Genomic DNA, 27,748 nt, shown 5'->3' on the forward strand with positions numbered 1-27,748 from the left:
TACAGTTTCGAAACTTTCATGTACTTCAATAACTATAATCGTATTTGAAATTCTTTTAGTTTTAAAACCATTCGAATATAAAAAGTTAAATATTTACGTTGATCGATCACTGACTAGTAACAAGTGGAGTGTTTGTTTGGTTTTTAGTACTAGCAAAATGAAGTTGCCGGTATTAAAGATGTAACATTTAGTACATTATGTTTTGAATTTAGGTGGTTTCAACAATATGCTGAAAGCCCTGAACTTAAGTTTCGTGTTGATAAACATAACTGATCAAGATATATCTCCAATCTTTAATGAATTGATACTTCTAGAGAAATTAGAACAGTGGCCATAATTCAACTTGATCAATAAAAGCGGATAAACGCTAATGACTAGATAAACATGATACCGGTTATTACTCGATGATAGACCAAGTGATCATGAAATGTTCCAAATTAAATTCAGATTTCTGAGATTTTACACTCAGATCAAAATAAAACAAAGGTCACTTAATATATTTAATTGAAAATTTGTCAATCTTTTGAAATTGTCAAAAATTTAATATTTCTTTTTACATTATTTTAATCTAACTAAATTGTAAAGAAATCTTGTTGAAGTGTTGTCTACAAAGGAACATTCTACAAACCTTTTAACATCATTCCATTCACCATCATTATAGAAAATGGTTCGAACTTGGTCTCTGAACATCAAGTGTTTTAATCACTAAGCTACTACCTGACATAACATTTGACATATAATTGTGTTCGAACTGTCTTTTATTCGTGTTCTTTTGTTTGGTCACTTTTACGGAAATATCATTTTTCTCGAAAGAATGGTTGTCTCCTAATCATTAATTCTGTTCATTTTGGTATAGTGTTATCATCAGCTAATTTTCAACACTACAGTTGTCCGTAGCTGAAACACAAGAGAGAGTTTGATGCCTAAAACAATCACTTTTCAGTCAGTCTCAAAGGTTAAAACTCTGTCAGTCTTATGAATTATGGGAGTGTAGTGAACGCTTATGCTATACAACCACAATACTTCTGCCCACCTTGGTCTAGCATACGGAAAAACCCTAAAAAAGGAAAACTATTAGTGGCTCATCTAAAGGAAAAATTATGGCATAACTAGTTGTTGGGATATTCAGGAAAATATCCCGAAAATTATTCTATTAAGTCTAATGCTATTCTTGGACTTGGAAATGGTGTCATTTTCTTATTGGTCAATATTTATTTAACGTGTCACTTTCCTGTTGGCCAATATTGTACAATGTTATTTTCTATTTTATGGTACGATGTGGTCTGCTTCATTGTTATATAAACAGAGTGTGCTTGAAATATAACGATTCATATCTCCTAGGCAGAGACTTGCGTTCTGGACTCAACTGGCTGGGCTAGACAGGGAAGCGGGGTCAATCAGAACCCTAGGCCGTTCTTACGTGTTTGCGCGTCTTTGGTCCGATCGATAATTCGCTGTCTTCTAACCTGCTGCTGTCACAGTTATAGCACTAGTATATATAGTCTATTGATGTCCTTGAGAAACACAAATTAACATGTTAATAGACTGAGCGGTTAGTAAAAGAAAGGCAAGATCATGACAGAAAATGGATTTCCTATTAACGATGGACATCTATGACTCAAATTTGGATATTCAAAATGTTAAATAAAGTACAACAGTAGTATTACAAATAAGAAAATTTGATTTAGTTACGTTAAGACACAAACTATTCTATATGAACTTTCATCAAAATCTAAAGTAATATATTGAAACTATTAGTCTTAGGAAATTACAAATCATGTTTGAATCTCAACAAATTGGTTTTTGATACTTAAGTTAATGTTTATAAAGTGTTATAATATAGTGCTGTGTTTATTTCAACTGATTACGTTTCAATTTCAGTAAGAATGTTGAATTAGACTAAATTATGGAAACAAAGTTTAAACAAGATCTAATCATTGAAATTTGATTCACCAAGTCATAGATTCAAACCAGTATCCATAAATATATCATTAACTGTATAGGATACACTAACAGATATGAATACAAACCTATATACATAAACTTGCACATAATTATGGGTCACAGTTCTATATAAAAAGACTAGTTCTTTAATTTGAGTGATTTAATCATGTTAATAGAAATTCATCGTTAGAATCCTACCAATTTTCCAAATTACTAATAGCTTGTTGTGTGAAGCTACTCACTATCATCCTGTGATATTTAATATTCAGAGAGTCACAGATACCTTTGAAAAAAATTGTTATATCCCGATGAGAATAATGAAAGGTAACTTTTGAGAACTATTTATGGACCATATATTTTTATTGTATAATTATTAAGTAGCTAAACTATACATATTCATGTTCGCCTTATTAAAAGCTCTATTTTAACCCATAGACTATTATTATGCGATTTACCGTTCTTGAATTATACCCAGTCTATAAATAACGGTCTCCCACATTCAAAGCCACTTTTGGCTAAATCTTATACAAACGTTATTTTCTATTTTGATGGTGCGATGTGGTCTGTCTGGTTGGTGTATAAACCCAGTATGTTTGAAATACATGATTCATATCACAGAGGCTGGGATTGGTGTTCTGGATTTAACAGGCAGTGCTAGGCAAGAGGACGGACCGACATGGACTCTAGACTGTTCGTACGTGTTTATGTGTCATTGGTCCGGTCGATAAATCACTGTTCTCTAACTGACGATATCATTACGTTATATATTAATAAGGCACAAGGTTACAAGTTATAACAGTTAAAGTTAATAGTCTAGGTGATTTGATATCGAGCGTATTATGTCATGATTTAATCCGAGGTAATCGATTAGAAATATTTAAGAAAGTTTTAGTGTTTTTATGTGGATTCTGTTTCAAGTGGAATCAACCAAAGTCATTCACATTAATAACGGGAATTACAAACCCTTACAAATATAAATATTTATACTTGTATTTCGAGTTTTTTAAAAATTCTTACGATTGGTATAAAAATATAATAGTCCAAATGAGTTTTATTTACATTTCAACCAGTATGTAAAAGCGTAAACAAATTTGCTTTGAAAACTTTCTAAATTATTGAATAAATACTAGGACACTTTAAAATGAATTTTATTGTCCTCACGAAACTCAACTAAAGAAGAAAACAGACAAAAATACAATCAGTAAAGTTGTGAAAATAAATTGCATGTTAATGAAGAAAAACAACTCTCGATATCTGACAAATTAATTAGTCGAAGGATACAAATATGTAAAATTCAAACACTTGTCCCCGTACATTTCAATATTTTCCAAGATTGAACACCGAGTAGCTAGTTTGCCCCAGTGTTAAGACCAACAGTAAGTATCAATGATCCCATGTGAAATTAAGTGAACAGTTGTCATATGTCGGGTCTAGAATTACAGACTTAATCGACTGGTTTGCATTTTTAAATTTATTTATGATAGAACACAATTCTTAACAAATATCCCCGATGAATTACTGGCTCAATCCACAATCGATTGAGCATGTAGAACCAGTGAACTGTCACAACCCTAGCCAAATCATCCGCCAGTCAGGTCACTGAATATCGAACAGTTTACGGATCCTCATCAAGGTTAAAGACAACCAACGCGCATCAATTAGTTCACACCATCGACTGGCCGATGCGTTAGTGGTCGTTCTCTGTTTCTAGCATGTACTCTAACCAATATATTTCTGTTATAATAATGTTTGTGTTGTATGGTTATCAAAATAGCTATAGTACCTGGATAAGGCGAAAGAGTAATCCACGTTAGGTATTAGCCGCGAGGTATGACTTCGACATAAGCTAGGAGGTCACACCAATATCGTTCAACTTGAGTAGGCCCCCAATAATCGGCACAGATCACCTACGTTGATGATGTACAAGTGAATTAGTCACACATACCGAAGCAAATTTTTCTACAAATCATTAGTGACTAGAATTCACTTGCTGTTGTTTACTTGTATCTTCCCATTGTTATTTAGGACTGCAATTGATCAGTCTCTTATTGGCATGTGTTGAACTTGTGCGGACTGCCTCGATATTGCCTTAATTCACAAGCATTATAAGCATAAATGGATAGTGACTAGCAGTAGCATCCAGTTTGACGCACGTTTCGTCATATTTGGGACTCGTCAGCTGGATGTACCTGAGTTAACATCAACTCTGAGATGCACGTACATCCATTGTTAGCCAATATCCATCTATGTTCATCAGTGAAACGTATTTCCCAAAAGTAAAGATTCAAGACCTAAAAAACTGAATATGCTCTACCCACCGTTCTAATTTTATTTTCAGGAGCAAAAGGTGTTACAATAAGACAATCAGAAATCAGTTGAATGATAAGTGTATGCGTTTGGGTAAGAAACGGCTAGTAGTTCAAAAAAATGAGATAAACACTATTGATGGTTTAATTTTTCAAAGGGTAGACACGTGTGTATATGACTGAGTATACATGCATTCCTAATTCGCTTTAGCCAATAAACTCCCATTCACTCTTAGTCTTTTAACTCAGCTAGTCGGTTGGGTTTGTGTATAGGAAGATTGCTTATCAAAATCAAAATAGGACAACGAGCAACACAACGAAATGCAGAGATTGGTTTGTAATCTAACTAACTGGATGAATATCACTAAATGGAATGTGAAAACAACTAATACAACTGGTTCTTAAAACAGAATAAAAATTTAGTTTCGGAAAAGCGACGAGTAACACCATATCATTTGTTGACTAGCGTCAGCTGAGATGAGATGTGAGTTTAAAGTTTCCAGACGACTGAATACAACCAACCTATTTATACCTAGAAAGTGCACAGAGATATGGAGTTAATTTGACCAGCATTCAGTTGGGGCTAAGGACTCGATTAAATAAAGTTTATTGCTGCTAAGTGTCCAGTTGATGCTCAATCATAGTTATTTTCAGAATTATTGATTTTATTTAAAAGTATCTAAAGGAATATATATATATATATATATATATATATATATATATATATATATATATATATATATATATATATATATATATAAGAATCAGCAGTGATTAGATGAATAGTTTATTTTTTATTTGCGAATAGGTTTGAATCCCATTCTCTTTGTCACTTAGAGTACTATCAACTGAAGGCAAATTTATAAGAATTTGACTTGATTAACAGTCGACAATTCCACATTGCTGAAAATGACTAAAACTAGAGTGACACATTTCCTGATTTTACTTATATACATATACATCAGGAGTCAGACTAGTATTATAAGTGATGGTTATCACCCCTTAGAATTTTCGTCACCGATTGACATCAGTTATAATGTAAAATGGTCTGGGCTACTTATTAAGATTTAAACGAGTGTTTTGAGTTGGGTTTACCATTTAGGGTTTTCAACACGAACTGACATCAGCTATTATCCAATGCCTTACCACATTCCCGTTTACAAACTTGAGAAACCAAGAGTTTTGATTTAGAGTGAGATTAAGAAAGGGGAAACATTGTCTAGCTTTACTAAACATTCTTAGTTACGCAATGAATGACATTAAGTACTTAGACACACAATCTGCCTTAGAAGCAGCTATTTCATGTAATTCAGTTTAAGCACCATATAAAATTTACTTTATCGTTGTATGGTAAATATTTTCATTGATTTCAAACATTTTAAGAACCAAACACTGCTAATTTTCACTTGTTTAATAATAATATACACACTCTTCATCACTGTACTTTAAACGTAATACTAATATAATTGTGACATTATCTTAATTCCGATTAGTTAACTGAAGCTTGTCAATATATTATACCTTACCGACCATATGAGATCCTGTGATTCACTTTACATCATTAATCACTATTATATAGGGACAAATTAGTAAAACATTGTTAAACCCTTTTCTGTAGAAAACTTACTAATTTCACATTATTATTACAAATGAGTCTTAAAAACTGATAAATCATTTATAGGAAATAAATCAATTAATTATATTAAAGATAAATGGGATATAATCAGTATTGTAACTAATGCATAAAGCTTTTAAAAGAGAAAAGTAATGCCGTATTGTATTGAACATGGATGAATCCTTTTATTGTTTATTGGTTATAACAGTTGTCTATAATTAGGGGAAAGAATTAACATTGAAAACTATTAGTTATTAATGTGTTCTAACCAATTATATTATCTAGTTAACAACATCGGTAAGAACTATACATCAACATATTGATGCTTAAAGGATAATAATGACAATCTACGGCGAGACTATAATTTATGGACAACCTTTGAAAGAATCATAAACGTCTTTGAGAAATATTAGCCAATCAGAAAACAGTTAGTATAGAGTAAAATTATGTTATACAAAATCAAAGAATTAAAGTGGATACATTTCTTTTACATGGTTCGAAAATTTGTCAATGTAAGAAGGAGGTTCAAAGGTTCTTAAATTGCAATGCATATAGTAGAGAAAATCATCCATATGGCTTCATAATAGTCGGCCTCTGGAGCCATGATAAGGTCTCGAAAACTCTTTCAGCCTCGACCACATAGCTTCAATATTGTTTGTGTGCACTCCGGTTGTCAGGTCCACAAAATGCCGCTTGTGGATAATGACATGATACACATAATCAAGTCTATGTATGCATCTGTACGCTCACTGATCATCCGTATATATTGTAGTACTCGGCTGCAGCCAGTGTTACTGGTGCTTTAATCATCCAGTTCACAATTTGCTTCAGTCTCAATCTGAATCGAGTGAAAAACCCTATTCTAGCAAACTTCTTCGTTCAACATATATTACACCGAAAGACAACATCATCATGGTAATCTGCACAAGTCACCACCACAATCACAAATAAATAAACTTCTTAGTAGTCCCATTTATTGTAATCACCAAGTATCTCGTTTTCTCTACAATACGCTGTGAACAAATCGTACGTGAACATCAGGTACTGAAATTGGCGCTATGACCTTGAAATCCCTCAAATGCTTCTGATTGTCTCTCCCAATCCACAATTATCATGAGTAAAATGTAGCTGAATGTAGAAAAAAAGATGCTGGTACTCATTATTTATTCTCAACTTCATGGAATAGTCTATGAAAATTTATGTCTGTTTCAGCATTCATTATTATTATTATTATTATTATTATTATTATTCACGTATCAATGTATTTTAGTCTATTTTATTATTCTAAAAAAAGATTAAAAACAAAGATTATTGCAGAATAATAAATGGATTCATTTTTATTTCATCAAGTTCTCATTAGCTATTTAAAACCTTAAATATTTGTAAATCAAAGTTATTACAGATATTGACATATTTATACGTACAAGGGTGATTAAAGATAAATATGTATATCATAATATAGTGAATATTTCAATAGAGTTAATAAGGTTATTAAAAAAATTGTTTGTTTCAGATAAATAAATAAATAAAGTTTGAGAGGGAAAATTCCGTAACATTGAATTAGTGATTAGCACTGATAGAGTTAACAGACATTAGATGATTATATAATGAACTGATTAGAAATAGATTAATAATAATAATAATAATAATAATAATAATAAAGAATTGAAATCAGTCAGTCATGAACTAAGGAAAAATGACAATGATATAATCAAACTTCAGAAAGAGTTGAAATAATGATGTAATAAAATGGGTGTAATGTAATCAAGGCAAAAAAATAGATTTATTACCGCTTCTTTTTGGATACATAGATCAATCTTTAATTTTGTTCTCTTTAAGGTAATAAAGGGGACTATATGTATGAAATCTTCTGTTATCATTGTGTTTTTTTTTTAATTTTTTAACACAATCTATACATGATATATAGGAAAATGCTATTCTTTTCGATAGTATGAAGATAAGTATCCTCTCTTCGGTGTTGAATAAAAGTACAATATTTAGCATTTTCGAACATTGCTTGTTCATTTAGTAAGTGAATGTTGCATGATTTTCACTAAGGGATTCTTTCCAATCATTTAAAATTAACTAAATTTGCGTTTAACGATACTGAATAAGAAAAGCATGAAAATTGATATTTAGAAAATGAAATCCTCAATGAAAATTATATTCTTTAATTTACCATTCACTTATAAAATGAACAAAAACATGCTAGATATTGCACACATATTTAATATTGAGAATAAGATGCCCTGAAATTTCACAGATACGTCTCCTATTCTTTCCAGTATAATAATTATCGACCGATTTGCTTTTATATCGAAAATTTAAATAAACAAAGAAGTTCTATAAATATCATAATGATAGTACGTCTAATTACGTCTGATATGTAGTATCTATTCCATGCTATGTTTTTGTATTTGGATTCAGTCGTGAGTCTTTAGAATTGTGAATATTGGTGTGACTTCAAGCCCAACTAATTATCACGTGATTTATTCGCCAATCGAAATACGACTTATACAATTTTAGTACTGTGTCAAAACATAACGTTCGACCGGTGTGAGAAGCCCAGCGTCATCAATAATTTTTTGTTCGCCTAGCCGTTCCAGTTGAGTCCACAACACTAATAACAGCTCCCACTATGCGAATCATTTATTTCAAACATACTTGGTTTATATAACACCCAAACAGACCGCATCACATGATAAAATAGGAAATAACATTTATACCAGACCAAGCCAAAAAGTGGCTGTAAACGTGGAAAACTGTAACTAATAAAGTGAATATAATTTAAGAATAGTAAATCGTATAGTAAGAATCTACAGGTCAAAATGAAGCTTATAATAAGAGGAATATGGATATACATAATCTAGTTGCTGAATAGTTATACAATAAGTATATATATATATATATATATATATATATATATATATATATATATATATATATATATATATATATAACAATGCGTAATACCAAAAAATATAGCTGAAAAAAAGAAACAAAATCTTCAGTTATGAGTGTGTTTTCATTTCATTTCCCCATGTGAATAAATACATGCTCCAACAGAGATTTATTCAAGCTTTGTCCATATATATTTGGCATATTATCCTGAATATTTCTTTAATTTGTTTAAATGTGATCTGATATTTCCAAAAAATAGAATGGTTAATCAATCACAAATATCTTAGGATAAGATGCAAATGTATACTGGATCATGTAGTTATTATTCATATTAATACAGAGGCAGAAAATTCAAAGAATGAATAACAAGGGATGCTAGTAAGAAATGAAATATAGAGAATGTATTTCTAAAACAATAAGTGAAATTGAGAAATACTACATTTCATTTATCAAAGTTTTGGAAAAGATAAAGAAACAAATGCAGCTGCACTACTATAATCGAATTTGATCTATATCAACCAAAATCTTCATCCACAGATTATCACAGTCATGTAGACCGTAACTGGGAGGTTTACATCTTCTGACGAGTCTCACTTGAGCAGTAAGTGATTTCAAAGTAGGTGGTACATATTTGCTTGACCAACGTTTGGTCTGCTCCTAAGAGTAACACTTGGTTTGAAATAAAATTCCTTAAACCTCTTGAATAAGACCAACAGTATCATTTGGTTGTCATCGTATTACATGAAGAAAGATTACTAGGATCTAAACTTCTTTGTCTAGATATGGTACCATATTTTCAGATTTTTATTTATTTACATAACTAGATCTTTCTTTTTAATACATCTGCAAATAACAATTTCAGTCTACATATTGGAACTAGTCAATCTAGGCTATCATATCTCTGACGATGTAGCATATAGTCTCTCATTTTCCATTGTTTTAAATTCAAACTCTTTATCGCAAATAATCAATATAGGGTTGTAAAGATCGCCGAGTTTTTATTGAGACTATGAAATGATCATTGATAGACCACCATTGTTAATAGGGGAGCACTAGACTGCCGTCTCGTCCCAGTACAGGACTCTCCAGCAGTGAATATCCACGATCCCACACTCTAGACACAAACCCAGGACCTTCTTTATCACGTGAATACTTAACCTCCAGACCACTGAGCCCTTATCCAACGGCGCTAATTACGTTAAGGCTCTTGCATGAAATATTGGAAATTTATAATTATAACAACACTCCTACAAATACTTCAGATTATGGTTAATATTTATCAAGCCCTTTTATTAACATACTTAACAGACAAGGTTATTCAGACATTAACAATTCCCCTAATTATCCGCGCTATTATGATCACTATCTTGTCTTTATAAACGTGTATGCTCGATCACATGTGACAGCCACGCACATATCTCTCTTCAGCTTAAATGTGAAGCTGGGTGACACGAGATCAAATCCGCCAGGGAGCACCAGTTCCCTCAAGATTACAGGTACACCTTGCTGACGAGTGCCAAGTAGCACGAAACCCGGGTCCAGGGTTTCCTGTTGGCTACCTCCAACCACCATCTAAATCTCAATACATAGTGCCCGCAGTGTCGAGTCACCTAGACTGGTGGCCACATTGCAACATGGTCGATAGCATTCGATCTGCACTAATAAGGACTAGACAAACATGACATTGATCACCACCCAGTGATCAATCAATTGTGATTCATAGGTATCTTTAGATTGTTTCTGTCTTATTTAGACCGCCACAACGTAACTTTAAAAAAATGTAACTCATAACTAATTTTAATAATCCTACTTTCCTGTAAAAAGAGAATTGATTTATACCACGAAAATATTCAGAAACGTGCACTGCTGAAAAACATAGAAACATACTAACGAAACTTAAATTAGATTCTTCATAATATCTATCATCTTTTAAAGCGATCAATTTTAAATCTCAGAAACCTTACTACTTATGAGTAGCACAAAATAGTCGTAAACATTCTCCGTGAGCTTACTGGTATCTTGGATAATCAATTGCGAATTGAGTGAAGTATTTATTGGCCCAATTTAAGACATTAGCAGCCTAGTATGAATTGTTTGTCATAATTTGAACTGACTGTTGATTCATACAATAGGATGACAAACTTTCTCTACTAGACATTGTATAGTCTTCACTATTCATCTTAGTGAAAAATGACTTGCAGGAATTCCATATTCACACTATCATTCTTTTGAAGCCATTTTATCATTAAGTCCCATAGGATAGAAACTAATGCACGAATCCGTAATTTTTGAAGTCAAACCACAGTATTATGTTTGGCTGTGCTTGTATTTGAATTAATAAAGGGAACTAATAACATAAAATGCTCTTGTATTCTTATGTGTACATACAATATGACGTTTTATTATGCCAAGTATTGTTGATAGTGGCCAACTGAACATAATTTGTTGAAAAGAGGATCATTCCATGGATATTGCGTAGAAGATTTTGTCAACAAGTAGGTTTTCACTTGTTTACTTACATAGTTTCTGGTGAGTTATATTCATCCAGATGAGTTTTACGTACATCTCATAGTCTAAATACATTGTATGTCGTTTCTTATAAACTCCCTGATGACTAACATTGTTTATTGTCAGACTCGAACCTAATCTATCTCAATCTGTAGAATAGGGATGATTTTCCCCTCGTACCCCGGTTGGATTGTTTGATTCCTTTCATAACTCAGGTTTCAACAAAAACTAAATAATAATAGGGTGCTGCGGAAATTGTTTAATTTAAACCTTCTAACCATAATCAATCATCAGTTTGAAAAATCAAATTGAATAATCCTTACAACATCCTATAACAACAATCATCATGTATATACTAATAACTAACTTCATTTGCTATGTACGATTCTATATTACATATTAAGTTATGGTTAGAAAATGGTTTAAAAATTGAGCAGATTTCAACAGATAATTCATCAATAAGATAACTTAATTTTTAATAGTTCCGAAGTAAATTGCACAATTCATAAAGTATTTGCGAATTATTACCCTCCATATCTGTAAAACTAGATTTTCGCTAGTAGTTCAGTATTTGTAGACTGCTTAATGACAAACTTAATTTTCGTCATATTTATATAGTAGTAAACAGTGGGAATACTTTGTAGCATCTATATAATCTCATGGAAGGATATTCAGCCTATAAAAATACATTTTTTAGATGTGAAGTTTGTTATCACTGTCCCACTTATATCCATCCGCCTCTTACGATACTTACTTACCTACTTAGGCCTGTTACTAATATTGAAACATAGGAGAACACAGACAAAAGATCGACAAGTAAATATGTCCTGGGATCCTTTCTCCAACTGTTGCCAAGTGCGATCGATGATCTTGATGTTCGACTCCAAACGTTTAGTTGGTCTGCCTCTTACTTTTTGTCTTGAAGTCTACCGATTAGGACTTACCTTGTGATACAGTTTAATGGTTTCCGTAAACTGTGTCCGATCCACCTCAATCATCTTTTCCCAATTCCCTCCTTATCCGGTACTTCATTTGTTATCTGGTCTCTGGTCAAACGGATCTAGAGTATTTTCAACAGACAACTATTTATAAATACCTGTACTCTATTTCAGAAGCTTGGGGTAGTTCTCCAATTCTCAGCTCAGTACGGTAGAACTGTTTTGACGTTTCAAATGTTGGAAATTGACTTGGATCATGCATGATAGTACTTCAGAGTTTTAGACACTGGCCAACTACATGAAACTCTCCCTTGCTTTGACAATTCGTCTCTTCACATCTGTATCAGATCCTCCTTGTTTATCAACGATGGTGTCCAGTTAGATGAGGCCCCAAAGTGTCCCAGAGCACCACGTGTGACTTTGGTGGTGCTCGCTATGTTGTGCTTCAGAATCTCGCTTTTTCCCTTGTGAATGTTGAGGTATATATATCTAATTGTTATTCATACTTAGACTAAAGTATAGGCCGAAATCTTCAATAGGTACATAGTCGACTCCCTTCAATAGCCCACCTTATTAAGTTGCCAAATCAGTGGTATAAGTACACTACACTCGCCTAATGACTCTAGTTTCAGTTCCTCATATAGTCCTGTGTGCTTACTCCGGAAGAATTTTATGCCAAAATGTAACAGATATCTGTCATTCTCGGATTTTCAATAATTATCATTTCAAGATTATTCACTGGTTCAAACTATCTCCAAACATCTCGAAATTATACGTCATCAGTTAATTTGTAAAGATTTGTATTTTCCAACTATTGGTATTAATGACAGTAACTGATCAGCCTCTATTGGCATATGTACATCCCGAGAGTATTACTACGACGCTACCATTTAGTGGCATATTTTAATAAAGGTGGATTGTGGCTAGCAGTAGAACCTAGTATGTTCTTTCCATCATGTTTGGGACTTGTCAGTTAGACTTTCGAGGTGATAGGTACTGGTTTCAAACCTCAGAGTAAACATCAAGACTGGGATGAATGAACATTCAAATGGTAAGTCTCAAATATGACAAATCACTAGTCCTAAGTTCTATTGATGACTACAATTCAAGTTGACAACTATCAATCGTTTGTCAATTTTAAAAGCAATTTTCATTCTAAATCGATACCATTTAAGTAACTACAGAAAAATTATGGTGTTTCTAGAATTATTGAAAACTGGATTACTGAGGTCATATAATGATTAAACTACAAGTTGAGAGCACTTTAAGTGTTGTTAACTACATTAAGGATTATTTTTAAGATTTGCATCGTTAAGATTCCTCAGCTGGATGTATCAAGCATTTACTAATGATGTAACAGCCAACATATTCACTAAATCTTATTCTTCATGTATTACTCATGGTAGTTACATATAAAATTAATTACTTTATTAATTTAGATCTGAACTGTATTTATATTGAAAACAAAAGTAACATTATTAGTCACTGTGATACCATTACAATTGATTGATAATTTGTCCATTGTTGTAAATTATATTGTCAACTAAATCAAGATACGATTACATATTCTTCATGTCTATGCTATTGATAATCCTATAAATCTAATCTAGAAAAATAAAGAAATAACGAATGAACATCAACTGACCTTGAGATAAAAGTCTGTCATATGATACCAATGTTTTTTAGTATTTCTTAATATACCACAACGACTAATAAAAATATGAGGGTAACCTTCAAAATCCATTGATCAGAGTGAAAATATGGAAATGTTAATTTTATAGAATGAATTTACTTGGTGACGAGATATTTCTAGGTCAATTGGTTGCCCAAGTTGAACAAATGATATGATAGGTAGTGTCGTGTGGAAAAATCCAATTGCTTTAAAGGAAGCTAAACAGTGCGTTTAATGTGTCAAAAATAAGTATCAAGATGAATCTTAATGGATAAATTAGGTAAAGAATAGTATAAGAACAAGATGATCAGAATCTACAAGCAACTTTTAGGTTTTTGCGTAAAATTTAGATATCACAATACTGTCTTATGCGAGCACTCATTGTTGTAGTTATCGAATTGGCCTGAATCTTATGTTCATACTATTGCTTACATTAGTTGCTTCCAACAGTCTCGACAAGTTTGATGTTAATTTACTTCACATTTCTACCTATTTATATAAAAACATTTTGATAGATCAACTTGTACTGACTGTATGGAATATAGTGTGGTAAAACACAACCTGCTTTATATACACTTTACCTTATCACTTAAGATTGTCTAAATTTAGCAAAGAAAATAATTTCTGCTCGGTGTGAGAATAAGTCTGATGAGATCTGAATTTGTGTATCTAGCCTCCCTCGTTCTATTACCAACCAAATTGACGTCACCAACACCAAAATTATTAAGACTCAAGATAAGGCAATCACTAACACAAAACTCCCAGAGTTGTGAGACAGTAGTCACTCAGGATTTTAATGTGTGCAACTAGGTTCTAGGAAGAAACTATCTATGGGTTCGGTTTCACAGGGTGATCACCTCAATTATGACGTAGCATCACCTTATGATCCACCCTCATGCAATCTGGCACATAATGCTAAACATAAGAATATAAAATGTTTTTACGACCGTTAATAAAGATCACTATGTAACCATACAGATCGATATATTATCGAGTCACAAATAACCCTGATAATTCAGTAACAATTCACCACATCCAGATAAGTTCTACCGTGATGAAAGGTACACGAAATCTGTGAATACGAAGGATATTTATGCTTGATGTCTAAAGAATCTTGATCAGTAGTGAGTCTTACCAACCTAAAGAATTGATCAAAGATTTTGAAAAATATTCGTCCTATTGAATACTTGAACAATTTACAAAGTGGCATAAGTGACACAGGTTTCCTAACAGTGAAAAGCGATAGAGCTGGATATGTTGGTTTCCTATGGGAAGTACATGATGTGAAGTATTACCATCTCCACTTATTTATTTGAAAACATTGGTACAAAGGGGCACTGAATACATATGCGCCACACAGGTCACTTCATTTGTGTGTGGGCTGTGATACTGCCCGGGTGCACAGACCGAAGCAGGTGGTTTTCCTAGGGGGTCACACTCAGAGACTTTGACTCTAAATTGTGATCCACAAGGCAGTGGAGCAACGTAGGGAGATGCAGTCCTACGGTAGCCGGTGACCAAGGATTGGTTCATACGCCATTTGTTCCCTCAGGATACCGGAACCCATGTGCACCATTGTTTTGGAATCAGAATTTTTCAACTACTCTAGGTGGATCCTCCATATCCACCAACCTGGTTAAGGCGCCTGACATTCGCTTTTCGTCCTCAATTTTGTAAACAATAGTAATGCCGCGAGAAGGCAGTGAGTAGGACCTTCCTGGCAGTAACCGTATATGCGTGGCCATGTGAGCATTTTGAGAGGGAGAGCGGACTCTCCCCACCCTTGGTCATACCAGGGCGTTTGGGGGCTAGCCAATTCTTGAGATAATGCAACACGAGGCCGACCCGTGGACGGGGTTGAGCAAGCTCACAGCACCTGTCCGGAGGTGAAAAATACAGGTAATTTGATTGGTCTCAGTTTAGAGACCGTTGCAGAAATTACCACACATGATTTTAGCTTAGAGAGCCGAGATTGTCGTTTGTTTTATTTTCTGTAGCAGAAAAATACCTCTCCAAGCTATACTTTTAATACCTCGTTTTTATTCACCTATCCCTTCAGTTTTCATTTCGACATAAATGCCAGGATAAGAATTAACTAGTACCTTACCTAAATGCTTTTACCATCAAATACTTTTTTACAGGAGTAAACATTACTAACTTATATTGTATTAAAGTGTAAAGTTAACTGATGACAACTGGTAGTGGATTTAATGAAAACAATAGAATTATAAATACAGATCTTTTATATGAAAAGAAATGCATACATGTATTTAGATAGTGTAGTAAGCTGGAAGAAAAACTAGCGTAAAAGACATGTGGAATTTTATACAGAGCTTTACGGTCACTACGACAAACTTATGAAGTGGATTATTTAAAGCGTTTCTGGTAGCGATTAAAACAGCTTAAGTTAAACTACTGAATTACAATAACATAAAGTTTGATTCGTAATTTTTTTTAAAATATAGTATCATTTAGAAAATGAACCTTTATCGAAAAACTGATATATGGATGATTTGGCCAATTAATAATAACGCCAGTCCAAGGATGAAAATGAATTTGATATTAACAAAGAAAAAATTCAAAGGAAGCAGCTTTAGGGTCAGTATATTGTATTTGTGAGGGTAGATAACAGGAATCAAGCACTTAGCCAACTGATGATGGAAGAATAAATCGTAGGAACAATAGTGTAACAAAAGCTAATATATACAATGTGAAAAGCTTCAAAAGTTAAGACGAAAGACTGTACATGCTGTGAATAACCTGACGTTAGTGCGAATTTATTGAATGCTGAACTTTGTGAAGGGTCTATAAAGAGAAAAATAAAAGACGCGATGATGGATGTCCAAAAGCTACAAAGATTAAATTCTTCACAAATATTACAGTTACCGACATTGCAATCGATGTCACCATCTTGAAACACCGACTTCGGTGGCCTGGACATGTTCTACGAATGTCGTCCCAGAGAATTCCACGTCGTGCATTATTTGCCGACTCTGGGACTGGTTAGATAAAGCGGAGAGGTGGTCAGTGCATGAAATGGTGCCATGGCATGAAAGAAAGCTGCAAAGGACTGGCTTCTGTCGTTCCTTCACGACTCCCTGGTTGGGGTCCGATAGATGGTGCTACACAGTGGCTAGAGACGTTATTAGATATGGCTCAGAATAGAAGCCAGTGGCGATCCTGCTGTAACCTTTTACTTTCTTCATAAAGTGGTTGTGTCTCCCTTAATCGAAAGATTTCTTCTGATTATACCTTTCCGTTCCCTCATTATTACTATTATTATTACTACACTACGTTACACCAACCTCTCCGTTATTGTTCTTTTTTTCACGCTCCTTACCTTTTTTTCTTTCTCTTCGAATTCTCATTGTTTTGTGTGGCGCATATATACTGGCGCTCTCTTGTACCAATATTTATGTGTTCAAATAAATAAATATACCGACATTGCTGAATAAGGTATCCCCCTAAACCTACTTGGTTCGAATGTTTAGTAACATAATTAGAAGCACTATCATTAAAACGGTAAGGTTGAGTTAAAGTCCATGAAGACAAGTCGCCCTAAGTTATGGTTCATAAATTAGAATTTATGAATCAATGGTGAATAGTTTGTAGAGACTGTTGACACCGAATACTGAATAACGAATGTGACACCTCACCACTTAAACTGGAACCACGAATATGCAACTATCTTTCCATATACAAGATTTCTACCTGTCCTGATCTCAATCCCACGTATTTTGTTTGGCCACGCGAAAATGACATACGATACTGCATAACTATGTACTACTACTTCAACAGTGAGAGGAAATTAATGGCCACGTCAATCAATAAACAGTCCCTGATATTTATATTTCCATTACAACAATGATTTCAAAGTACTGAATACGATATCAATAAAAAAGAAAAGATAAACATGAAGTATAGATTACACTGAAATCTTTATAAAACTTCCAGAAATTGATTTATTCCATGCATCAGTTTTCGACTGGTCAGTAACTCTTGTCAACGTTGATATTAATCTAATCATAGGATCAATTTACGATTTTTTATTTATAGGGAAATGCAGGTTTTTGGAGAAGAGTCTCTAGATGATAGAAACTAGTGATCCAAGATTATAAGTGGACTACATCAAATACGACAGACACATTCACTCGTTGTATTTTGCACAAGTAATCGTTTTTATTCAGCCGTGGATGATAAGTTAGCAGCTATCAGTTATTTTTCGACAATCTTTTTGTTTGATGACCATAGATTGCAGTCAACTGTCCACAACTAGTGTCAGAAGTTATTGCAACAACACAACCAGTTATAGTTGTAAAACTATTAAAAAATGAAAACAATGTATAAAGTATAAGGTATTAGCCGAATTATGAGAACAAGTATCAATCACTTACTTTAGTGAGGCTATTGGCACACGACAACCGAATGCGACCACCGGTATAGAGTTATCTACGTGAAATTGATGTCCTTGGGAAAAAGTAAATAACAAAGATTGATAGGGTGGAAACATTGGGTTGATAAACAAGGAACAAATTTTCAAAATATGGTCTGAAGATGTATAGAATGATTTTGAGTAGCCAGTAAATCAAAACAAACCTAAAAATAATCATAAAGTGTCTTTTTATAAATGTTGTTATTGTAGTAGTGGTAAGTAAACAATGTAGAAATATGTTGACTGTGATTCATATTATGCTGTTGCATTGAAGTCAGGTGATCTATTTAGGGAAAGTAAATTAATTGGTGAAAATGTGGATTGAGTTACGTTAGTCGGACTAGAGTGGGAGAATCTGAGCAGTTTAATGTAACTCAAGTATTATCGTCCTACTGAACACTGAGTGGATACATAATCTTGATTTACTTAGTAGGTGAATTATTAAGTCATATAATGTTGCAGCATAAATATGGGATTTTAAGTGAGCATAGACTCTTATTTTTATTAACTTTCTGCATACAATTTGATATGGGTAATAATCTATGACAATATCAACTGAGAATCACGCGGCTTTCATCAAGGATATCGGCCTTAACGGACTAAATGAACTGAATAATATCTGAAAATTCACAACTTAAACACGAAGATAAAATACTTAATGACCCATAAAGCAGTTTATAAATTCTATTGGATCGAAACGAGTTCTTTTTAAGCTTTAATGATGCTAAAATATGGATCGAAAAAGGAAGAATTAAAAAATGTTTCAAAAAAAATGTTCTGACCTTGCTTGAGTGCGTAGCTTAGCTGAGTCGGCATCCGACTAGCTGGTCTATACTTCAGAAGTGGATCCAAACGACCAGGTTGTCTCTTATGCTAATCAAGGGAATGGATATAAAAAAGCTTCATAAAATAAGGTTGTGAAATTGGTGGACAACGAAAGCAATCTACTTCACATACAAACAGTGCAAAAACTGAACGAATATTACAAGCAGTTTAAATTCTCCTAAACTAGTAAGTCGCTTCTTAACGGAGTTTATAGCTGGGATTTGTTGGGGATGTTAGATCCCCAGAACTTACTTGGTAAATCCCTTAATTTTGTAATTTTATTTTAGAAAATTAAATTTCTTTGTTTTCGCGCCAAAAGCGCTCTTTTTCACCTTCATGTCGTATTTCCCACTTTGGAGAATCTTCAACGCTATTGGTCCGTTATGCATTTTTAGTATGCTATTTTTGTTACGCTTCCCAAGGAGTTTTATGCTGTATATATACGTTTGATTTGTATCTGTTATTATTCACTCGTGCTTCTGGTTTACGGAATATACTTTTCAGTTCCAAGCTTGGACTTCTTCCTCTAGTTAGCGGGGCTGGGACACATCAAATAGCTAGCTGGTCTACGGTCACAAGTCTTTGTTCCGTTCGCATACTAAGTGAAGTCGTAATAGCTTCAAACCTACCAGGATTGAACTAGTTTTGGTTAATCTAAGCGTTGAAATAGGAATGTTAACGATGAACGGTTATCCTCAGTTCGTCCTAACACTTGGACCGAGTAAATTTTGACAGAAACCATCTGTAGAATATGTAAAAATTAGACTTATACTTGTTTTCTCGTTAGAAACGAAACATTAAGGTAACCAGCGAAATACGAAAACAAAATTGGCTACCTAACTGGGTGATATGGTGGAGTCTAACAATTAGGCCCTTATCTGTTGGAGAATGAGCGACCTACAAAACTAATTCTGTCCAATAATTGAAAACATCTGGTCCCGTTATTTTTGTATGAACATGTTATCTCAATATATAAAAACCTATTCTTTTAGCTAGTAGTTGTGCCTTCGGTCTCAGCGGCTTACGTCAATAATTTATTTCATGAGCAGTCACTATCCAACTACATCGTATTAATGAATAAAACCCATCGACAAAAGTTCTGCTCTTTTATTTTAAATAATCGGAAATTCGTTCGTAAATCATAAATCTATACTTCAAAAAGCTAAGCAATTACAGCACACCACTAACCAAGATTTACAAATACAGCTGTGAAATGTAGTAAATTGATTCTCCATGTACATGTGGCAAGTAGTTAACATAGGATTAAACATGTAGTTACTAGACATGTTACACTACCGAATGGTTGAAACCCGAACTATCATATACGAAAATATTAACATACTGATAATTTAGATTTTTTTTTACTAACTCTTGGATAACTCAGTGTAAAGCGCTCCTCCCTTACCCAACTGGCTTGATCCCTTTCTTCCAAACGTTGCTTTAGTTCTTGTTCTGCAGTACGTTGGCGAGATAAGCGTTCGTGACGAACTTCCTCAATTTCCAAACGCGAATGGCGAGCAAGGAATGCTGGGTCTGATATGTTTTCATCCAAAACGCCAACTGATTTGATAGGTTCTCCAACTTGGTAATGCTCTTTTTGTGTCTGGGAAGATCTAGACCTGGGTTTTGACTTAAGTTCTGGAGTTGGATAATTTTTATTTGAATGGACAGAGTTAATAGTCAGTAAGCTGGATCGTAAGGCGCGGAGATTACATGATTTAAGAGTATCCGTATCTGTTAGTTTTCGTCTGTCTGGGTGTTTTTTGGGACATGATTTGGAATGTTTTGTCCCACAAGAACAATCCATATAGATCTCGACACCTGGGATAGGTATAACACGCCAGCTAGGAACTAAACAAAGAAATGTAAGAAATGAGGCTTGTATGGGGAAAAATCGTAATAATAAATTATGGGGACAAAACTGAATACTTAGTCGACAAATAATTTTAGCTACAAATTATTTCTGAAACGTATATTGTCGAGCTCTTCTGTATATGAATCTTCTTTTATCACAAGATGCTGTGGAGAAGCGGTTTGCTTGGTGTGTATTGTAAAAGAACATTAGTTAAAGAATGAGGGTCATATAAATAATATACATAAAAACAGCAGTAATTTATAACGATACTGACTACAATACTTAACATTTTGGAAAGTCATAGATTAATGGCTTAGTGACAAAATCACTTGACAATAAACCAGTAGATCGCAAGTTTGGTCATCACCCCATCTATTCTAGCTTCGGCATCCCAGTAACGTGGAAAACATGCAGTTTAAAACCAAATGAACTTACAATTAACTAGAGTTACATGAGTAAAAATCTTCAGTTTTGAAAAGGTCACCATGATTATAGGAGTGGTAGAATGGACTTCTGTAACTTTTAGAAAATTTGAACTTAATGTGTACTTCAGTCATAAAATAATAACAGGTAGGTTCCTAGCATCGGTAGTAGTGTAAAAGTTTTGTCATGACTTGCTTGATGGGTAATAATGTAAAATAACATTGAGATTGTTTTTCGTTACCATATTTCAGCAGCTTGATTAATTAACAAACAGAATACTTTTAAACCAGAAAGCTATTAATTGAAATTCTGATGTACTCTTATTTCATTAGATGAGTCTATCAAAAGCATCAAAACCTTTGATTTCCGTTTTTCTTTTAGTTCACATAAAAAATTTACAAAACCTAATGACAGCTATATATATTCCCTAACGCCGTCGTTGGAGCCTACAAACTTAGCTGGTTAGTTTCGTACTTTTGCCAATCAAATACCACTTGTACATGACTTTTTTAGCCCTCAAATTGAAGAGATAACCCTATATGATAATACTTTTAAATAAAATTGTGGTCGGAAATTGACGAGATAACAGCAAAAATATAACTTACCTTCAATAAGAACAGCTGAATTGGACATCTTTGGTATACCTCTCGGCTCTATCACATGAACTCGGACAGTTTCTGGACTTCGGAGATGACGGTTAGTAAAATCTGGTACATAATAATATGACTGAGTAGTGAGATAGGCAGGCTTTTGATCATTACACGAAGGCTCAGTAGTTTGTGCATTAAGTTGTAAAAATTGAGTTGGTTTTCGTGTACGAGGTTTAGTGGAAATTTCGGGATCTGGTAATCCATGAATCGAAGGTTCAACGAGCTGATCAATAGATTTCCGACGCTTTGGTGGTTCCTTGTATACAATCATAACTTTATCTTTGTTTTTCAACTTCACATCACATTTGTTATCGTCCGAATTACCATATCTTTTAGATACTGAAGATACAGGAGACAATCTGCTGGTATTACGTGAGCGACTCACGTATCGAACACCCTTAAGATTCTGTCCACTAAGATGGCCAGTTATTTTATTTAAATGGAGGGAGTCCTTTGCACAAATAGAAGTAGCGGGTGTTTCCTCTTCAATCACAAAATGATTCTCACCTAATAATGAATCCGTACTACGTGTAGAAATACGTGTCTGGCACTCTGTGGGATTAGTTCTAACGACGGGAGTAACTTGGGATCGATACTGGCAAACTGGGTGCGGGGAGTTTTGGAGGCACAGATATTTCGGATGAGAAATTACTGGGGTTTCGCTAGAGTTCGGGATGCGTAAAGAATATGAAACATTTGATACAGAAAGGTTGGGGGAATTGATTGAAGTAGGAGATGGAAAGATCGGTGGATTTGATGGGGTTACCCCAGGAGATAAAGTTGAATAATTTATGCTTGAGTTCTCATAATTAGGTTTAAAGTTTACATCCACGGGATTTACGATCTTATCAGTTAATTTCGTAACACGGCGGGCTAAAAAAAGCATAGAAAATGCAATTACTATAAGAATGCTACGGTTTACATAAGATGTCAGACTATTTGATCAGGATTTGTATGGATATACTAAAATATTGCCAGATCGTAAAGTTGATGAGACTTACAATTCATAGTGTTCTGCATGAAAAATTCGAGAATCAGGTTTTATTTATCACAACTCATGAAAAGTGGGGTCGAAATTAATATTCAACATTAATCGAATCCAAAATATAACATCGTACTAATTTACTTAAAAGGATAGTTGATTTCCGATACAACATAACGTTTGAACGAGATAGAGACCGTAATTAATGATTCTAGTTTCTTAAATAGTCTATTACACCTGATAGTCCAGATACAACTTTTGTGGAGGATGAATAAACATATTGTAAGTGTCTGAACAGTTCCGCATACCCCCAATTCAGAAACTAATCGTGATGGTAAAAAAGGGCGTTTAAAATGAAATATCCTGCAAAAGAAACAGAACCAGATACTTTAGGCGTGAAGTAGTATAATAATGAAGGATTTTCATCCTAACAAACGTTACATCAAAAATTACCTCAATTAATCATATGAGGTTGTTAGACAGACATTAATTTCGTTAAGGCTTGAGCAACATATAAAATCCACGTCTTCCATTTACTTATTTCAAATCACTCCCAACCATGTTTGTTTTTGTTTTATATATTTTGTACGCAACCATGTCATTTAACTAGCGGGAATCTATTCTTTGAGCAGATGCGTTGTCTTTTCGTTACATTTCACCCGTAGACTAACGTCAATAATTCGATGTGGCAAGCACATAACAGTGGAACAAATTGTGTAGCTGTGTATCACTTGTTGATCAGCGTTTTAATTATCATTTTAACCCAAAACAAGTCTTCAAAACTCGTATTCAACACTCACTGACGTATTATCAAGTTTTTCTTTGTAATGAATAATTTTGGATCACATAAAGAATGAGGCAACTAAGAGACTACGCTGAAATAGTGGAAGTGGTTTATAATAGCAAATAAGACTTACAACGTTTGGCAGTTTTCAGGTCCGTGTTAGAAAGGTAAGGTGATGGTCTCTTCTGGCCCATACTGTCGTGACTACGTCGTATTTCTTCAGATTTGGTTTTACGAAACAGAAATGGCTGGGCTTTCTACTGAAATGGCTGAGGAACAGATAAAACTTACAAACTTTATAGATTGCAGAAGGGAAGTTTGTGGACTTATTTCATTTAAAGCATTTTCCATTGGATGTAGGTGGAGTCGTTTTAAAAGACCAAACATTGGCTGAACAGCTGTAACCATGTTAGGTTTATCTGAAAGACAAAGATAACACTTTTACTACTGAATCCACTCTTTTAATCTTCATCACATAATTAAAAGATAACTGAAAAAATAGTCGGTGTTGTTACCCTTCGAATATCACATTTGTTTATTTATTTTAACACATAGATATTGGTACAAGGAGGCACCAAATACATATGCGCCACACAAATCTCATTCGATATGTGTGAAGGCTGTGATACCCGGGTGCCCAAACCGAAGCAGGTGGTTTTCTTAGAGGGCCACACCCCGAGCCTTCGACCTGAAGGTCTGATCCATAAGACAGTGGAGCATCGTGAGGAGATGCAGTCCCATGGAAGCCGGTGACCAACCTTAGGTTCATATGCCATTTGAATATTCGAATATCATAACAGATTTAAGTAGTCCCGGATGTATCAAATCACAAAACTTGTCCTCGGTTTTAAATAAATGTACTATTACGACTTTGTGGATGTCAATAATTCGTCTTTAAACTAGCAATTTGAACAAATGTTTACCAGCCGTTTGAGTAAGGTTAGATCACACGTTCCATATTAAAGCCAATGGTTTGAACCGAGCATTTTTTTATAGCGCCGTATTCTAGATGTGTCTATCTCCTTTACTTCAAAAAACCCACATAACGCCGCACATCAGTTTGTAGGCCGCAAGAGACGAAATGAATAATCCTAGTGCGTTTTCAGACACAGAATTTCTTTGGACTAATTTTGTCGCAGTCACAGTTATCTGTATGACCTCTAAAGATAGCTATTAAACAGACGGTGCCACTAACCATTATTCTATATTGGTACGTGTAGTGTCATTAACAGGGTGACTAGAAATTCGCTGTTGGGTTGCGTATGTATTCACTCTATACTATAATTTAGAGTGATTCTCAACGTCAAGTCATTTTCCTTACTTTGCAAGCTTATTTTTCGGACCACGTCCTTTATCTTTAGTCTTTTCGCTATCATTAATACTACTATCATTTCAACTCCTTTACCAAGAATCTCGTTAATCTTATAATGTAAGGCGAAATCAACAAGGTTCTTGGTAAATAGGTTAGGACGATAGTAGTATCAGTGATAGCAAAAAGACTAAAGATAAAGGACGCGGTCCGTAAAGGAAGGATAAATTTGCAACATAAGTAATATGAATTGACGTTGGGAATCAAAGTCTACATTATGGTAGAGTGAATATATATACAATCATGAGCCAAATGAAGGTGCAGATTTGCTGCGTTTTACGTCAAACATGAACAAGTGGATGGGATACATCGCCCTATAATTCCCACTGTAGAGAATGTATTTACTTCTACTTATTTCACGTAAAATTAGTACAATTGGGTGCCAAGAAGTAGTGTGATTCACACTAAGCTATTGGAATTTACATTTAAGATGGTGAGACCAATACAGATCAAATTAGTGATACAGCCACATCGAAATTATTTGGAGACATTTAGGGTGGTTAGGTTTGGTTAACTAGACTTCAGTGTGAACAATAAACCGTTTAAGAATGCATCAAGTTCATGGATGCTAATGATTGTAAGACTGTGGTACCGGCGAGACTACAATTTATGGACGAACGAATCAGACTTACGATAATAGATTTTGCATTTTGGCGCGAAATTCATTCACCCATTTGGCTAAATGGAATCCTGGTATTATAGCTGATGTCAGTTAGTGATGAAAACCTTAAATCTAATTCCTGACCCCAATCATCAACTACAAATCATAACCCTTATTCTTGAAACTGCTTTATAACCCTCACTTAGCCCTAGTAAGTAGGTAGACACTCACAAGGTCACCTTAGCGTCGCTCAAGGGTCGTCCATAAATTAGTCTCACCGTGGTACCATTTAACAATGACTGCCAAACAAGAGGTCAAATCCAAGCAAACTACTGAAAAATGCAGTTGTCTCTGGTGGCACAATAAGCACCTAATATATAAGGTGACCAGTCTTTGTAGGAATAAGTGATGTTATGTTTGTATCTCATGACTAAAATGTTAGTGAACGGATTCAAAGCTAATAAATGAAGCTGTCCAGTTGCTAGTTTTTGTCTAATGTTCGGAAACATCCCCAGTTAGACTCAAGAGGTGAATAAATACACTCAGACAGACCACCGAGTGCCCGAAAAAAAATGTATCCCCAAATCCAACTACTTCAGCATACATAATCCTTCAGATACTTCTAAGTATTTAGATTCGACAACAGGAACTACTGTTAGTTATTGGCAAAAACTGAGACATTTATGGAAATCGAAGCACCTACTAAAGGTAACTGACTATAGATTGTCGTCCTAACTCAATTTACAGAGGACATATCACCTGTTTTACATAAATGTTCTAAATACATATATAGTTCTGCGGATACCAGAGAGAGAAAAAACAGTTAATTCACGAAATACTTAGCAAGTCCCAAAATCAAAAGGGTAATAACAGGAAACGCAATGCGCCCGGACGTTGGATGAGCTCAGTGATTTTCCTACACTTCAGCACGCATTTGAAGTTTTGCGACAAAACAGAAATTTTGCAGCAGAATTCAGTTTCGTAAGATAATTTCATAATAAAAGTTGTAACACGATGCGAAAACCCACCGAACAATCATACAGAGAATCACAAGAACAGATAACACACAAATCTTCGCGCCTTAAGTCACTAGGCAGTACAAATAAACACGCGCTGGGCACCACCAAAATCCAATATATTCTTTACTAGCTTATGAAAATCAATTGATTCTTCTGTCTTCGCCTCTTGTTGTTTTTGTGCGCTTTTAGGCCTTTCGCAGTGTTCAGTGAGTGACAGTCTAGCCACTCGACTTTACTATTTCCACTCAGTTTGGTATCTAGTTTATTATTATTATTATTATTAATGGCTTGGATTTGTACATCTTCTAATGATAGTGAGTGGGTTTTTCTCAGATCACTTGAGGTTTCTTGAACCAGGAAATGTCACATTACCAGACAGCAGGTTAGATGATTGCAATGTGAGAAATAATATGACGAAAACTCCAATGCTAAAAGTGAACAACCACTTCAAGGAGTAAGTAAATAAACAGGTTAGTAAATTAGCAATGGAAACATCGTGAGCAAACCATAGTGTAGGAATAAAAGGGGAGACGGAGTTGACAGTGAGTGAGGTAGAAATAAATTAATGACATTTGATAGCGATAGTAGTAGATAAGTTACGAGATATGCATCCAGCACAGCTAGTCAAAGTGATAGATGGTAATCTATGGGTGAGCGTGTGTTCGTCAAGTCTCTTCTTGTAGGTATGCGCTGAGGAGGCTGCGATCATTTCGGTTGTGAGAACACTTCAAATGGGAGAGACAAAGTGAGAAAAAATGTGAGTGTGACCGAGCTTTCTCTCCTTGATGTGCAGTTTTCCGGTGGTTGGTTTGCTAAGCATGCTCATAATGTTCTGGTGGGATGCACATGTTGGGGCGACTTGGCATACTCATATGTTGTACATCATTATCAGATCACCACACACTCTATTATAGCTCAGCGAGA

At 34.4% G+C, this 27,748-nt stretch overlaps 1 protein-coding gene across 3 annotated transcripts in view; it reads right to left on the minus strand.

The window, feature by feature from the left end:
- Positions 1-13,954: 13,954 nt before the first annotated feature.
- MS3_00009572 (uncharacterized protein) overlaps positions 13,955-27,748 on the minus strand; it is a gene marked incomplete at its 3' end in the record, with an annotated part of 28,812 nt that continues 15,018 nt past the window's right edge. Inside the window, exons 2-8 of one of the 3 annotated variants that reach the window (XM_012943562.3) lie at positions 24,127-24,254; positions 23,969-24,092; positions 22,025-22,942; positions 20,547-20,992; positions 19,099-19,189; positions 18,279-18,351; positions 18,096-18,204 (exon numbers count right to left, since the gene is read on the minus strand). In XM_012943562.3, the coding sequence (XP_012799016.2) occupies positions 18,096-18,204; positions 18,279-18,351; positions 19,099-19,189; positions 20,547-20,992; positions 22,025-22,942; positions 23,969-24,092; positions 24,127-24,254 (1,889 nt within the window). Of the gene's footprint in view, positions 20,993-22,024; positions 23,927-23,968; positions 26,913-27,748 lie in introns of those variants that run through there. The other 2 variants (XM_051217949.1, XM_051217948.1) reach the window with 2 other exon arrangements.

This window comes from Schistosoma haematobium, chromosome 7 (genome assembly GCF_000699445.3).
Source record: "Schistosoma haematobium chromosome 7, whole genome shotgun sequence".
Classification (NCBI taxonomy): domain Eukaryota; kingdom Metazoa; phylum Platyhelminthes; class Trematoda; order Strigeidida; family Schistosomatidae; genus Schistosoma; species Schistosoma haematobium.